Source organism: Caenorhabditis remanei, chromosome I, assembly GCF_010183535.1.
Source record: "Caenorhabditis remanei strain PX506 chromosome I, whole genome shotgun sequence".
In the NCBI taxonomy this organism is placed as follows: Eukaryota; Metazoa; Nematoda; class Chromadorea; order Rhabditida; family Rhabditidae; genus Caenorhabditis; species Caenorhabditis remanei.
In genome coordinates, this window is record NC_071328.1 from 3261721 (window position 1) to 3278433 (window position 16713).

Sequence of the window (16713 nt, forward strand, 5' to 3'; positions counted from 1 at the left end):
TACAATTAAAATTTTCCCCGAAATATTACGGTAGCACTCGTTGTGTGTGTCGAATGACGTCTTTCGTCACGATCAGGGTTGTCGCCGAAAAAAAAAGAAATTTTTTTCGCTTTTCTGAAAAACACCCGAAAAAAATATTTTTTTTTCGGTCGCCTAAAAAATACCCGAAAACTTTATTTTGTTCGCCTAAAAACCTCTCAAAAAACCCGAAAAATCAAAAAAAAATGTACTGAAACAGTTAGGAAATTAATACAAACAGCTTTTTTAGCTTCTTTTCCAAAACCGAAAAAACGAAAACTTTTTACGGGAGACGAAAACTTTTCTCCGCTCCGGAGGCCGAAAAAAATAAAATATTTTCGGCTCCATACACCCGAAAAACCCGAAAAACCGAAAATAATTTTTTTTTTCGGTGGCAACCCTGGTCACGATGACCGAGTTGAGAGATTCTGTGTCAGGATTGTCTGTTATTAATGGATCTACCCACGAAGAAAACTTGTACTATTTAATGCAATTTAATTCTATTCACGAATGCATTTTTGTGCCATAAAAATGCATTACTTTGCGTTCGTGGGTAGGCAAGTTTTCTTCGCGGGTAGATCCATAATGAGATTGCCATAATGGCATGACTCCCGGCGTGAATCACACTTATCTTTGTTTGTTTCAGTTGTAATTGGTGACTTCACAACTATCATAAGATGAGCATAAAAACGAGCGATGGAAATGAAGAGGCAAGTTGATTAAATAGATTCTCATACAGTTTTATCTATATGTTCCATTTCAGAAAACGATCGATAACACTCTGTCCGAACGGACAATCGAAAAAGTTCTTGACATGCTTCTGGATAAACAGAAGAATCTTGAAAGGTCGAATTTGGAAATTGTTGAGAAGCTCAGATTATGTGATGAGAAAATTGATAGACTGTCGAATGAATACCAGGAGAAATTTGATTTGATTCAATCGAAATTGAATGAAATCGTTGAGACACTGAAATCAGAAGAATCGTCGAAATTTGTCGAAAGCGACAATTCCACAGTTACCACTGCTCCTGTCGATTCTACTCAGGATTTTCAGAAAAACGAGGAAATGACTTCGACATCTGGAAAAAACTTTGTGTTGAAGCATACATTCAATAACGTTTCTAGCATCAAAAATGAAGAGGATAGGTACAGCGAGATGGAAGAACATTTTGGTGTTCCATGGTGAGAATTAAAGTTGAACGAAGCTTATTACATTCTTTACAGGCAAATTGGAATAAGACAGTGGGATGGATTTCTCTCATTTTATCTCAGGAACTTATTTCGTGACGCTAATGAGAAAAAATGGGAAACTGAAGTGGAATACGAACTGAAAATAGTATCCCCTAACTGCAGAGAAAAGAAGGAGGAAAGAACAACGAAGAGTTTCAAAAGTGACGATACTGTCTCTGGATGGGGGTCATTAAAATTCATAGAATGGAACAACTTGAACAAGGATTTCGTTGTTGATGACTGTTTTTGTGCTGAAATCGCAATGAAAATGAAAAAGATGACAGGCATTTACAAAGATAATCTGAGAAGTTTCGACAAGACAATGGAAGAATACGCGGATGTCGTTCTTGTCGTCAACGATGAAAAGTTTTTTGTTTCCAAGTTGGTAAGTAGTGAGTGTCAGGGATGTGAGATCTGAACATTTCGGAAATTTCCGCACGTCCCTATCGGTGTGGTCGGAAATTCCGACTTCCGGATAAGGAATTTCTCTTCCGACTTCCTACTTCCGACTTCCGGATAACAAATTTTACTTCCAACTTCCGTCATTCCATAACTGTGGAATTTTCGAAAAGTGCATTTCGCAGAAATACATGGAAAAATGGTCTAAAAGGACAGAAAATAAGCTTTTCTTCAGCCAAAAACTAATTTTCCACAGATTTTCGCGAATTTCATGATTATTCTCTTGGAGTTTTTGAAAGTTTGAGAAAAATCTAATTCCGACTTCCGATTTCCGACTTCCGGATAAGAAATTTTCACTTCCATGCAACTCTAGTCCTTATGTGAAATGCATCTTTAGAAACGCATACTTTTCAGTACCTTGCCACGCATTATTCATATTTCAAGACTTTGTTTTTGGGACAATTCAATGAAGCGAAGAAAACTGAGATCAAACTGTCTGGAATCGATGCGGATGATTTTCAGAACTACCTTGAAGTTCTTTATGGAGAACAAGCGATCAATGGTAATAATGTCTAGATCTTGTTCACTTTTATAGTTACAATATTCAGAAATCACTGTCGAAGGAATCCTCATGGTGGCTGACATGTACGATACCAGTTTCGTCATTCAGAAATGCGAGACGTTTCTACAGAGAAAATCGAAGAAGACAATGAAGAAGAAGTTGCAGCTGTCTTCTCGATACAATTTGGATGCGCTCAAAGTGATTCCGCATTGCCAAACTATGTAATAAATATCTTAGTTTCAGAAACAATGTCTCGGGGAGATCAAATCAGTGGCTGATATTAAATCACTTATTCCCGGAGATATTCACGATTTGGACCCATCTATCATGGCGGAGTTCCTTCTAAAAGCACTTTCTGTTCACGATTCTAATTAAATGTGAGCCAAAAGACACTATTGTTTGCCTAATAATTCATTTTACGTCAGATAGTCCTTCTAGTTTCTAATATTTAATTTCCGACTAATAAATTATTCTAATCAATTATTTCCGACATTTTCCTTCTTTTTACCCCGTTCCTACAGTATCAATGATCCGGGCGGTGACAACTTTTGTTTTTAGCTCGGATTGCACACCAGAGTTGCATGGAAGTGATTTTCCTTATCCGGAAGTCGGAAGTCGGAAGTGAAAAAACGCCCGGAAGATGGAAGTTGGAAATCGGAAGTCGGAATTAGATTTTTTTCGCAAATATTCAAAAACTCCAAGAAAAAAAATCATAAAATCGCCGAAAATCAGTGTAAAATTAGTTTTTGGCTGAAAAACAGCATATTTTCTGTCCTTTTAGACCATATTTTTTATTTCTGCGAAACTTACTTTTCCGAAATTCCACCGCTATGGAATGACGGAAGTCGGAAATAAAATTCCTTATCCGGAAGTCGGAAGTCGGAAGTGATTTTCCTTAACCGGAACTCGGAAGTCGGAAGTGATTTTCTTTATCCGGAAGTCGGAAGTCGGAAGTGAAAAAACGCCCGGAAGATGGAAGTTGGAAATCGGAAGTCGGAATTAGATTTTTTCGCAAATATTCAAAAACTCCAAGAAAAAAAAAATCAAAAAATCGCCGAAAATCAGTGTAAAATTAGTTTTTGGCTGAAAAACAGCCTATTTTTTATTTCTGCGAAACTTACTTTTCCGAAATTCCACTGTTATGGAATGACGGAAGTCGGAAATAAAATTCCTTATCCGGAAGTCGGAATTCCATGCAACTCTGTTGCACCCCCCTCCCCCCTTATCTCATTTCCATACTTATTTCCTACCCCCAACCTCCCCAAATTTTCCTTTAAAAAAACTCGATGCACTATGATTTTTCGCAAAAAAGTTAGTTTTTAACTGAAAATTTCCAAATTTCCCACCAAAAAGTAAACTCACATAAAATAGGATTCAATTTTCTTGCAAATCGAGACCAAATTCGGCTGTTTCTCAGTCTCCTCCTGCTCTTCTCTCCATTTCTTTTCTAATCCCTCCACAATCAATTCCTTCTGTGACTTCTTCTTCTCATCCTCCTCCAAAATCTTCTTGAAACTTCTTTCCATATCCGACGACGTTGACGTCTTCTGAATTGGCGCAGGGGGCATCTCATTGATCCATCCCGCCCAAATATTAAAAGTGGAGTCTTCAGAAGGTTTCGAGAACCCAAGAACTCGATTAATCGCTGCTTGTTGCGCTTCTGAAGTCGGCGAAAGTGGGCGGAGCGTCGTGGGGGCAGATGACGTCGGAATCTCATCGTCCGTCTCATCAAGAATCGCCGAGACGTTGGAAGTGATGAGTTCTCCGTTGAGTTCGGTGCTTGAGGTACGGCGAACTGGTTGTGGGGGCGGAGCTTGTTCCAGAATTATAGTTTCTTCGATTATGACAGTTTCCGCTTGCTCAGAGACTTCTGGAGACACTTCTGGAGCCGTCGGGACGTCTTCTTTCGGAATTTCTTCTGCAAAACTTTCTGTAGCCACTTTCTTCGTCTTTTTCTTCTTTTTCGCCTCTTTTTTCTCCTCTAGCGGCGGTGCCGTAATCGCTAGCGGAGTCCGCGGTGGTCTAACCAGCGGCTGTTGTACCGGCGGCGCCTGCTGAAAACTCTGAATATGATGAATCGGTCGTTGAGGTGTCGGTCCGACGTGGATAGCCATCTGAACTCTCTGTGGTGCTCCTTGAGGGGGCGGAGCCACAAAAATCGGTCGTTGATTCATCATGACAGGCATTCGTTGCATTGGGATTCGTTGCATTGCGACAGGAAGGATTCCCATCGAGTATTGTGGTGGCGGTGGTGGCTGGCCGAACGGTGCTGGTAGGTATCTAGGAGGCGGGGCATAGATCGGACCGCTAACCAGTACGGGATGATTGGGCTGCGATTGGAATGTCATTGGCATGGTGACATATTGGGGCGGAGCTTGGTGTGGAGGGGGCGGAGCCTGAGCCTGATTGGAGCCGCCAGAGCCAACAATCGGAGCATCACGAAAAGGCACCACAACTGGCGGGTGCTCGGGTATATCGAATACCGAGGTATTGCTAGAAGACGTGGAGCTCTCCGCAGTGGCGTCGGTGCCTCCAGAATTCTGTTTTTTTCTTGGAATGAATGGTGTCACTTTCCGTCGTTCTCCGCATACCAACACCTCAAAAGTCTCCAGTGATTCGACTTGTACCATTTCTGACATTTGCATATTCGGATCCACTTTCAGCTCAATCATTCCTCGAATATCGTGTGGCACGTGGATTCTCATTGGAGCGTCCTTGCTTCCACCACCGCCACAGATGGATATTGATCCGTCCGTTTGATGACAAACTTCAATTGTATATTGCTCTTTTTCGTTTTGTTGCTGAGTGATCGTCGGCTTGGCGACCGCCGCTGCGTACTCTGCCAGTTGTCGTTTCTCCTTTTCGAGTTTTGTTTCGAGACTTTTGAGTGCTTCAGTGCGTTGGAGCTGCAAAAATGACTCATGAGAGATTTCTATTTTGGGAGCCGCGCCCCATCGCAAACGAGAGAGTATCGAGGGAGAGAGACGCAGAGAGTTTTCACAGTTTTTGACCAATTTCTGCTACTTTTCATAGTATTTTTTGTAAAAAGTAGCGAAAATAAGACAAAAACTGTGAAAACTCTGCGTCTCTCTCGCCGATACTCTCTCGTTTGCAATGGGGCGCAGTTGTAATAAAAATGCTGGGCTAATAGAGCATAATGGGAAGATGTGTGGATTTATGAGGTGAATGTGACCGTACTCGAGAAATATTTGACCTACCAACCACAGTCAAAAACAAGAAAAGTGAATAATCTACCAACGGTTTGGAGGTAGATCAAATCAAGAGGCGATATAACAAGGATAGAAGTAGACTGACAGTAGTCAAGAAAGCTAAATTTAGGCTTAAATTTTACAATAATATGCGAAAAAATAAATTATATGTAGAAAAAAAAAGAAATTCCTATGATAAACTCAAAAACCCGTCCGAATCGCGAATTTTTCGCCAAAAAATGGTCAAAATTGGTCTCTGTTGGCCGAAATTTTTGATTTTGTGTTTCTAGGCCACGGAAACTTCTTCCATTCGCCCGATTCACCATTATTGTAAAAACGTTATCAATAATGGCGAAACGGACGTGGAAAAACATTCCGTGGCCTAGAAACACAAAAACAAAAAGTTCGGCCAGCAGCAACCAATTTTGACCATTTTTGGGCTGAAAATTTGCGGTTCGGAAGGGGTTTTTGAGTATTTTTTTAAATAGAAATTTCCATATTTTTTGTGCAAAGTTTGATCGGAAAAAGCGAGAAACATGACGGAAAAATGAGCGAAAATTTAACTCCCTATTGTTCGTCCACGTTATAAGCACACAATTTGGCTGAGCAGCGACTCAATTGGCACCCTGGCAAGCCAACACTTTTCTAATGCTCATGGCCTAGGATTCCAAGTCAGCCAAAGCTAGGTCATTAGGTATTTTCGTCTAAAAATTGGAAAAAAAACTAAAAATGTTCAGAATCGCCGATTTTTTGATGATGGCCTAGAACACCAAATTTTGAGAAAGTTAGGCCACCGACCGTTATATGGGGTTTTCTGTGGTTTTTGGTGGCTGAGGTTTTGCGAAAATTCGGTCACCACTGTTTTTACTCATTTTTCAATTAATTTCCAGATTTTTCAGCTAAAAGTCGATTTTCTGGCTGAAAATACTTAAAAATTCCAAATTTTCAGTTTGATTTTCAGCATAGATCTCATAAATTTCTATGAAAAAGCTCTTTTTTCGCATTTTCACTGAAAATCACCTATTTTTTGATGGTGGCCTAGAAAACCAAAATTCGAAAAGTTAGACCACCGACATTTTGCAAAAATTCGGCCACCACTGGTTCTGTGAAAAAGAGCTCATTTACTCGTGTTCAACACTACACTATGCAACGTGTAACAGAGCCGCCTCTTCGTGTCGATTTACGGGGACGGGGCGCCACCACGACGACGTCCCCCCGAATTCTAATTCTAAAGCCACCCCCAAAAAAATCGGGGAAAAAAAAGGACTCACCCGCTGCCGCTTCATTTGTTGCTCTCGATTCAACTGACGCGCCTTCTTTCTCTCTTTCTTTTTCTGCCGTTTCATGTCAGCAGCATCAGTGGAGGAGTTGTTCGCCGGAATAGAAGACGTCGTGTCTCCTTCTTCTTCTTCTTCTTCTACGTCCTCCTCAGCAACGGCGTCGTTAGGGAGTGCAGTGGGCGGAGAGTTGGAGGAGCCTCCTGAACCAAGAATATCCAATGGAATATCAGAAAGGACGTCCGGAGTGGAGAGTTGAGTGGAGATGGCCGGTCTGCAAAAATTTTCAGACTGAAAATGCGAAAAAAAAGAGTAAATGAGCTTTTTCACAGAAATTTGTGAGATCTATGCTGAAAATCGACTGAAAATTTGGAATTTTTAGGTATTTTTAGCCGGAAAATCTGGAAATTAATTGAAAAATGAGTAAAAAAGTGGTTACCGAATTTTAGCAAAACCTCGGCCACCAAAAACCACAGAAAACCCCCATATAACGGTCGGTGGCCTAACTTTCACAAAATTTGGTTTTCTAGGCCACCATCAAAAAATAGGTGATTTTGACTATTTTTGACTAAAATACCTAATGGCCTAGCTTTGAATGACTTGGAATCCTAGGTCATAAGCAAAATTCGTTTTTCTAGGCCACCAACGTCAAAAATAGCCAATTTCTACATTTTTTCGCTTTTTTCAACCGTAAAGCTAGGAAAAATTCTTATTTTTGATATATTTTCGGTCATTTTTTAATCCAAATTGAGCAAAAAAAGATAGACTAAACATTGGTACATATCGGAGCCAAAAGGAAATTAAAAATAGAAAAAAAAAAGCGTTTTCTGTTAGTATTCGGTGGAGTGAGCACTTTCGTTTCTATTTTGTGGGTTTCTGATTTCTAAATCATAAGATTATGGGTTCAACGATACGGAACACATATTTTGGTCAGAATTCACTTTTTAATGTGAAATTTTGAGAAATTTATGGGTTTTTTTCGCTGAAAACTGTTCGATTTAAAGTTTTTCTACTTTTAAACGAGAAAAAACTGCTAATAACGGAATTTCACGAAAAAAAAGCTGAAATTAGATTTTCTGTATAAAAATCTGGTTTTTCACAATTAAAACTGCAGGAAAAGTAGAAAATTAGTGTGAAAATCTTTGTTATTACGTTAATTTCGGGGGAAAACCTATTTTTATCCAAATTTTTCAATTCTAATTGGGTTTTTCCGTAGAAAAAAATTTTAAAATTCGCTTTTTTCGGTCAAAAACCAGGTTTTTTCGACTAAAACCAACAGAAAAATCTACAAAAACAGCTGAAAAACGATAAAAACTTTCATTTTTCAGGTCCAAACCCATTGAAAATGCCAACTCTCACGCTGCCACGTGGTTTTTTCTATCGTTTTCGAGAAATGTGGGGCGCCACGTGGATAATCAAAACGACACGATTTCTTCATTTTTTTCATTTTTTTCACTATTTTAGACCTATTTTCACAATAAATAATTGAAAATTAACAGAATTACAAGAAAATTTCACTGAAAAATTAGTTTTTCCTGCGAAAATTTTAATTTTTCCTCAATTTTTCGTCAGAAATCATCAAAAACGATCGGAAAACTCGAAAAAACCTCGATATTTTGGTTGAAAAGTGAGAGTTTTTGAGTTTTTGAGCAATTTTGAGAAACAATAATTGAAAATTTACAGAATTACACGAAAATTCCGCTGAAAAATGTGTTTTCCTGCGAAAATTTCAACTTTTCTTCAATTTTTCATCAAAAATCATCAAAATTGATTTAGAAACCGGAAATTTCCGTCAAAAAATTCGAAAAAAAACATCTTGATTTGGAGAAAAGTGCGATTTCTGACAAAAATCATAAAAAATCCACCAAAAAAAAAGCGAATTCTGGTTGTAAAAACCCATTTTTTCACTATTTTAGACCAATTTTCACGATAAAATTCCACTGAAAAACCTGTTTTTCCAGAGCAATTTTCAATTTTTCTTCAATTTTTCGTCAAAAATCATCAAAAACGATCGAAAAACTCGACAATTTTGAGGAAAAAGTGATATTTTTGACACAAATTTTTGAAAATCCATCGAAAAAGCGCGTATTCCAGTCGATTTCTTACCCATTTTCTTCACTTTTTTCCTCCAAAATCTCAGTTTCAGCACTCGGATCTTCGTCTTTCTTATCCAAATGTCCCTCTTTCTCATCAATCGCTTCCTTCTCATCCGCCGTCATCTCAGTCTTCAACTCCTCAGTCACTTTCCGTTCTCCGCCACCCCTTTTCGGACTTTTTAAAACAAAACGATGATGATGTAGACGAGTGTTTAGGGTTCTGGAAAGAAAAGGTGAGTGTAGGAAAGTGCGCTCTATGGATAAATAGTAAAAGGAGAGATTGTCATTAGAGCGCATATTATCACGGCACGCGTCTCACTGAGACTCTTACAACCGCGCTCTACCGAAACCGCGAGAAAATAGTGTGCGAAATTGAGAGACTCAGAGAAAAAGAGACATTTTTCAAGGGTATTTCGGTGGAGCGCAGTAGTAAGAACTGTGTGCCGAGCTGATGATGTGAGTGGAGGAAAGTGCGCTCTATGGATAAATAGTAAAAGTAGACATTGTCATAGCGAAAGTACGCTCCATGGTCAAAAAAGGAGAGATGAGAACGGAGCTATCATTAGAGCGCAAATGACGACTGGCGGTTTTGTCCACGAGGACTACACCGATACGTTTTCTGTAGAGCGAGTTTTCCGCATTGAAAATTTCTACATGACGAAGCAAACGCGCTTTAGCGTGATACTGGTGTAGGGGTTCTGGAGGGCTATCAAGTGCGCTCTACTGAGAACAAATTCGCGGATAACATAAGGAGAAGTGGGCGGGGCTTCAATGTTAGCGTCGGAATTTCGGATTTTGCCGTTCAAAATTATCAAAAATTGATTATTTTTTCACTAAAAATTCAAATTTCGCGGCAATTCCTTTGAAAAAACTATTGTAAATTTGTTGAATTTTTATGAAAAATGTGTCAAATTTCAGATTTTGGCGCTAAAAATTATCAAAAATAGGCTTGTTCACTAAAAAGTTCAAAATTCGCGGCAATTTTTCGAAAAAAACCATGAAAAATTGTTGATTTTACACTGAAAATCCGTCGAATTTCAGATTTTCAGTGTCGACGAGCAAATGCGCCGCAGCGAAATTCTGTTTTCAGGAGCTAGTGCGCTCTACTGATAAAATCCCGCGATTCGAATGAATTACACGTCCATATTTATACCCACCCGACACAAAGCCACGCCCCCTAAATCTCTACTCATGAATATGTGACTCCGCCCCTTTTCATCCCCCACCCACGAAAAACGTAAAACAATTGACATTTTTGTAGCTTTCTATACAAATTTCAGCAGAGAAAATGTCAAATCTATACTAAGCTTAGAGGAGGAGGCCACGCCCACAATTTTAGGGTCCGACGAATGGAGATTTGTATGCAAGTGCGCTCTACTGATAAAAGCAGAAATTTCAAGCTAGCGAAGCTCCGCCCCCAAAAGACAAACGCGCTCTACCGCTAATTTTTGGAGACTCAGGTTTCCTAATTTTCCTATATACATTTTCTAGACTCGAGTCAAACACGATAAATATAAATCACGGTGAGGAGAAGCGAGCATATTGGGGGTGAGCGAAAGGGGGGTAAGAGTAGACGACACGGGGCTCGGGGAGCAAGAAAAATGGAAAAATAAAATAAAAGGGACACACACAGAAGAAGAGTCTTCCCCCCTTCATGAAGCGGATATGAATGCGCTTTGGTTGGGTTGGTGGGGTATAATTGAAAGAGCACTCGTCACTTTTACTCACTTTTTTTGGGAGGAAGAGGAGATTTGCATGTTTGGATATGAGCAAGGCTGTCAAAAAGGCCGTAGGCCAATTCTATATCTCAGTTCCCAGCCATGGAAAATTTTCGCTTCTTCAGGCGGCCTTGTAGAGGACCAAAAGATTAGTCGATGCACAGTCTCCCAAAGTCCGAGTAAGAACTGCAAGGAAATTTTTGATCTCCCCTCCCGAAACGAAAAATTTGAGAAATTTGCAGGTCTAAAAGTGCAATTTTTAATTTTTAGCCTAAAGCTAAAGGTGGAAAAGTCACTTCAATAAAGGTTAATGTGATGAATACATCAAGGAAAAACAATTATTCTTCCAAAAACCATGATATCATGTCTTGTGAGTGTTGCATTTGATAATTTTTTAAAGAAAACACCATTTTCAACTGAAAATTTTTTGCCGAATTCCCGACTTCAAACTGTATCCAGCTCTCTATTTCTTGACGTTTCCATCTCAATTATAGCTCAAAAAATCCGCAATAAATTGGTCTTCATTTCTGATGGATGGGTCACTTTTTTGCCGAATAAGTTTGGAAAAATAATGAAAAAACTGAATTTTCAGGCCAAAACTTCGATCTGTATCAGCGCCTTTATTTTTGCTCCAAAAATAGTTTTCTTTTTTCCGAAATGTTGCTTTTGCCTTTCTCGTTTTTTGTAATGGACAATTTTCATTTTTTATTTCCTTTAATGTTCGTAATTTAAATAAAATCAAAATTTCCAGTTGAAAAATTATTTAAAAATTATTTCTGACTACTGTAGCGCGCGGCCTTTGCGCTCCACTGAGAACTTTCGCTTGCAGTTGTTTTTTGTGGTTTGGGAGACTGTGCGATGTACAAAAATTCAGCCCATTTGGTTAATCCGCGGACTCGGCGGCCCTAAAAGAAGAGGGCCGCGGCCGGCCGTGCGACAGCCTTGGATATGAGGAGAAAAGAAAAATCGCGAAACATTCGAGAGATCAGCTCCCTAACATTCTTAGGCTGTATTCACTACGTAGCGACTCATCTTGTTTGTGCAAATACGCCCTTCTGAAACTACTCGCGAAGTGTGTTTGAATCAGCGAAAAAGCATAGTTGTCAAGGCCCCGGACGGCCCGGCCCGGCTTCAAAAAATGACCTTTTTTTCGAAATTGTTTCAATTTTTTAATCGAAAACTTGACCATTTTTTACTATTTTTCAGAATTTCTTCTAATTCTGAATGATAGTTGAAAATTTGACTTTCGTGCCAATTTGTCCGGGCTTTCAGGCCGGGCCCTGATTTCGCTGACAAGGCCCGGGCCGAAAAAGTCCTGAATTTGGAAGAAAAATCACGATCAACCCGTTTTTTTTTCACTGTTTTGTTGTGCTCAGTGAGATTGAATGATAGAAAACTGAAAAGATAGTGTTGCTTCTTCTTCTTCTCCTTGATCAATCTCAAAACGAAACAATGCGAGAGAAAAAATATTGAAAGTTTTTTTTTCCTTCAAATGCATACAACCACCTGTTCGATTTCTGTCGAACATCTGCCCAGTTCGACGCCACTTGGTGGGCGGAGCCTTCTGTTTTTTTTTGGATGGAATCGCAGACTTTTCTAGGCCGACAATTTTGTCTTTTGAGGAATTTTTAGGTCGAAAAAATGTATCTTTTATGTTCCGGGGACAGTTCGAAACCGGAAAACTTCAAAACTGAGACGTTTCAAAACGGGAAATTTCGAAACGGTACACACGTAGAGTCCCGGAGAACCTATGCAGACGCGCTCTATTGACGAGCATGGTACACATTGTCGTAGCGGTGAACTTTAGAACTTTCTGTGCATACCGTGGTGAACATTAGAATTTATTCAACGTTGAAAAATGCACAGAAACTTCTAAAGTTCACCGCTACGACAATGTGTACCATGCTCGTCAATAGAGCGCGTCTGCATAGGTTCTCCGGGACTCTTGGTGGGTACATGTCAAAACCAATGAACCAAGGAATAGAGACGTTTCGAAACCAGAACATTTTCTAACTGGATCGATTTGAAAAGAAGCCGTATTCGAGACGGATCGAAGCCAAGACGTTTCGAAACTCAGAAATCTCAAAACTTCAAAATTGTCAAGACCCGGATAATTGGCGGCAAAATTCAATTTTTGAGTATTTTGTTTCGCGAAAAAGTCAATGTGTGACTATGATTCAGAATAAGAAGAAATCCATCAAAAAATGTTCACATTTTCAATGAAAAATTGAAAAAATGATAAAAATGTCAAAAAACAATTGGTTCTTTTTTAAATCTCAGTGTCTTCGGACCTTGAAAAGCATTAGCCGAGCATTTTTATTACAACTGCGCTCCACTGCAATCGAGATAGTATCGGAGTGAGAGACGCAGAGTTTTTTCTTTTTTACTCGCGCCGACACAAGTTTTCACAGTTTTTGACCCTACTCTCGCTATTTTTCATAATTTTTTCGCTAAATTATCATGAAAAATAGCGAAAATAGGTCAAAAACTGTGAAAATAATTGGCGGCGCGACAAAAAAGAAAAAACTCTGCGTCTCTCTCGCCGATACTCTCTCGTTTGCGGCGGGGCGCAGTTGCATGAGCGGGTGTGCCGCACCCTAAACCGGCAAACCCTTAAAAATTCTAGTTTGCATGTGTCAAATTTGAAATTTCTCCAATTTGTCACAACGAATCCGAAAAAAAAGCGAGGAACGTGTCATCGTCGCTCTTTTTTCCGGCTGAATTTGCATATTCGTTTCCATTTTTTCGCTGTTCAAAAAACGAAATGAGTAGGAAATAGAGGAAATGAGAAAGGAAAAGAGCAATAAGCTTAATGTCGGAAATAGGACAAAAGAAGAAGGCGGCAGCGAAGAAGATGAAGAAGACGTCATTTTATCTCCAAATGGGGACGAAGAGAGCACTCTGTTTAAATCTCTTTTACCTCAAAGAAGAACTTTTGGTCGTTTTATGACCACCAGCAATACGAAAACGAGATGTCGGACTTCGAGAACTCAATTCCGGAAAGATTTGATTCGTTTTTCTGAAAAAACAAATAATTTTTTTTGAAAATTAGTATAGTTGGGGTTAAAAAGGGAGTAAAAAGATTTATTGCATGGCAACGTGAGAGAGTACCTGGGGAGCGAGACGCAGTGTATTTTTATGGCTCTTTTTATCAAAATAAAAATGTATACGAATTTTGATTACATCGTGGGAAAATTTAAAAAAAAACGGTTAAAAATCTCTCTTTTAGTCATTTTTCTCCAATTTACAAGACTTTTCCAGAGTTTTCACAACAAAATTTATGGAAAAAAGATATTTTTGATAAATTTTGCTGTGAAAACTCTGAAAAAAATGAAAAAGGTGCTGGAAATTGGAGAGAAAAGCGATTTTCAGACAGTATTTGTATGTTTTTCGTACAAAAATTCGGTAATTTTGACTATTTTTTGACAAAAAATTTCGAAACTCCAGAAATTGCTCTTACAACTGCGCTCTACCGAAACCGAAGAAAATAGTGTGCGAAATTGAGAGACTCAGAGAAAAAGAGACATTTTTCAAGGGCATTTCGGTGGAGCACAGTTTTAGACAGTACTTGCACGTTTTTTGTACAAAAATTCAGTGATTTTCACAACTTTTTGACAGAAAATTACGAAAAAAAATGGAAGAATTTCGAGAAATTGCCATTTTCAGCCGAAAAATGCCAATAAATAAATTGAAAATTCCGTTTTTTTTTTTCAAAAATTGACATAAATCGGCCCTTCGGTAGGTTTTCCCCATTTTCTTAAAAAGTGAAATTTTTAGAGAAAAACGTTGAGAAAGGCTAAAATCTTTCAAAACTAGTGTTCGTTTCGTACACCTTGAGCACACGCCCAGGTTCTCTGCGTCTCTCACCTCCACGTACTCTCTCGTTTCCGGTGGAGCGGGATTTCTGTCTCAATCTGTTTAAATTCAGCCTTAGAGTGAAATTTCGCCGATTTTTGTGGTATTTCAAGGGGAAAAAACTCGAAAAAACGAAGAAATTCACGAATTTTCATAATTTTCAGTGTTGAAAACCCTTGAGAATCACTATTTTGCCCGAAAATTATGGCATTCAGAACAGATTTTCCAAAATTATGTGAATTTTTGTGAAAAAATTAATGAATACTGGAGTTTCTGATGATTTCCGTCGTTTTTTAACAGTTTGAGTGTAGAAAAACTATGGAAATTCACTAAAACGAACATTTTTTGGATATTTGTCCAGATTTTCCCAAAACAATGTCATCAGAACATGTTTCCCGAAATTTCTGAAATTTTGTCCATTTTCGAGAGAAAATATGGGAAAACGGTGGATTTTTAGTGATTTTCTATTTTAGAGACAACTTTTAGTGCAAAAATACCACCGAAAATTCACTATTTCGACCTAAAAAGAGCATTTTTCCGAGAATTTTTCAGATTTTTCCACATTATCGCCTCCACCGAGAGAAGCTCCACTCACATCGGCGAGCTGATTGTCTCCTTAACACATTCCAATTTGGCACCATTCCAGAATGCCTCCACACCGCCATTCACCACTTTCACCGATAATAAACCGCCCGTTTTTGGCGGAGTGCTTTCCGACGCGTCGAACCATTCGACTGAAACAGATGATTGATCAGCTGGAGACGACGACGAGGATTCTGGCATTTCGATATCGATTTTTTGGGACGAGGAGCCGTCTGAAAATTCTGTATCGATTTTTAGACGGGTTCTGAAGTTTGAAAAATGAATAAAAATACGAATTTTTCATTCAAAAACACCCCGAAAATCGATTTTCCGCTTCAAAAATAGGTCAAAAAGTGAAGAAACTCACTCTCCGAAACATTTCCCATCGCTTCTTTTGCTACAAATTGCACAAAGATTTCTCTGAAATTTATTGAATTTTTTAGAATTTCAGAAAATCAATACACTCACTTTCAATATATTTCAAATTTCAGAAGGTTCTTTTTACATAAGTTGAGGTAAACTTTGCTGAAAAAACGGATTTTTTTCGAAACAAATTGAAAAAAAAAAACATTTTAAAGGCGCATACAGGAAATTTTTTCGGTGGGTCTCGACGCGAATACAGTTTTTTTTTCAAAATTTGATTTTTTACTCATTAAAAACTGTAATTCCAGCTGGGAAAATTAACAAAATATAAAAAATTGTGGTTTATTATAGTATTCATCAAAATAAATTAAATAAATATAATAATTTAAGAACCGAAACTCGCGCTCTATCGAACGCCGAGTTTTCAGTTTTCAGAGGTTCGATAGAGCGCGTTTGCTGAATAAGATCAAGAAGTCAAAAATATCAACAATATTATCAACATTTTGGGCCTAAAAATCTCAGAGGTCAAAAAGAGGTAAAACTGGAAATTTTGTATTGAGATGGATTCGTCATCACTGGCGCTAATTTAAAATTCTAAAAAAAAATTCTTGAAATCAGTTGAGAGGGGGAATTTACGAAATATGCGTGTGAAAAGGGGGTCAATCACAAAAAAGATAGGGAAAAATGGAAAAATGATACGAAGGAAAAGAAAAAAATACATCTTGGAATTCTGTGAATTTTTCGAAAAAACACATAAAATCTGCGAGATATTGGAGAAATTAGAGATATATGGTGGCCGAGAAAATGAGAAAGTTAGGCCACTGGCGGTTTTTTCTTCGAAAAACAATGCAAAATCAAAAAAAATTGAAATTTTCGTGATTTTTCCACAAATTAGGCTGTTAAGAACGTTAAAATCTCAACAAAAAAACTTTAAAAACCACTAAAACTGCAAAAAAAACACAATTTCCATTGGTGGCCGAGTTTTTGCAAAAGTTAGGCCACCGTGGTGGTTTTTTTCTGTTTTTAGTAAAAAAAACCACAAAAATGTCGAATTGCCGCGCTTCGCAATTGCGCTCCATTGCTAAATTCGATTTCTGAGGTTTTCAAGGATTTTTAGATAATTTTAATTTCCTTTTTGGCTCCGATATGTACCAATTTTTATTCAATTTTTTTTTGCTCGGTTTGGATTAAAAAATGACCGAAAATATATCAAAAATAAGAATTTTTACTAGTTTTTCGACTGAAAATAGCGAAAAAAATGTTTAAATTGGGAATTTTTGACGTTGGTGGCCTAGAAAAACGAATTTTGCTCATGGCCTAGGATTCCAAGTCAGCCAAAGCTAGGTCAATAGGTATTTTAGTCAAAAATAGTCAAAATCTACGATTTTTTGATGGTGGCCTAGA

The 16713-nt window shown here is 38.2% G+C and overlaps 2 protein-coding genes across 2 annotated transcripts; one reads left to right on the forward strand and one right to left on the reverse strand.

Annotated features, from left to right (window-relative positions):
- Positions 1-832: 832 nt before the first annotated feature.
- GCK72_000428 (uncharacterized protein) lies at positions 833-2584 on the forward strand (the record flags this gene model as incomplete). Its single annotated transcript, XM_053722489.1, has 5 exons — positions 833-1200; positions 1243-1633; positions 2062-2209; positions 2256-2407; positions 2453-2584. 5 exons carry the CDS (start codon positions 833-835, stop codon positions 2582-2584), a joined length of 1191 nt encoding a protein of 396 aa, XP_053591134.1.
- A 983-nt stretch (positions 2585-3567) lies between these two features.
- On the reverse strand, positions 3568-15147 carry GCK72_000429 (uncharacterized protein; the record flags this gene model as incomplete). Its single annotated transcript, XM_053722490.1, has 5 exons — positions 3568-5115; positions 6690-6969; positions 8802-9011; positions 13430-13528; positions 14960-15147. The coding sequence occupies 5 exons, from the start codon at positions 15145-15147 to the stop codon at positions 3568-3570; spliced, it is 2325 nt and encodes a 774-aa protein (XP_053591135.1).
- Between the last annotated feature and the right edge of the window lie 1566 nt (positions 15148-16713).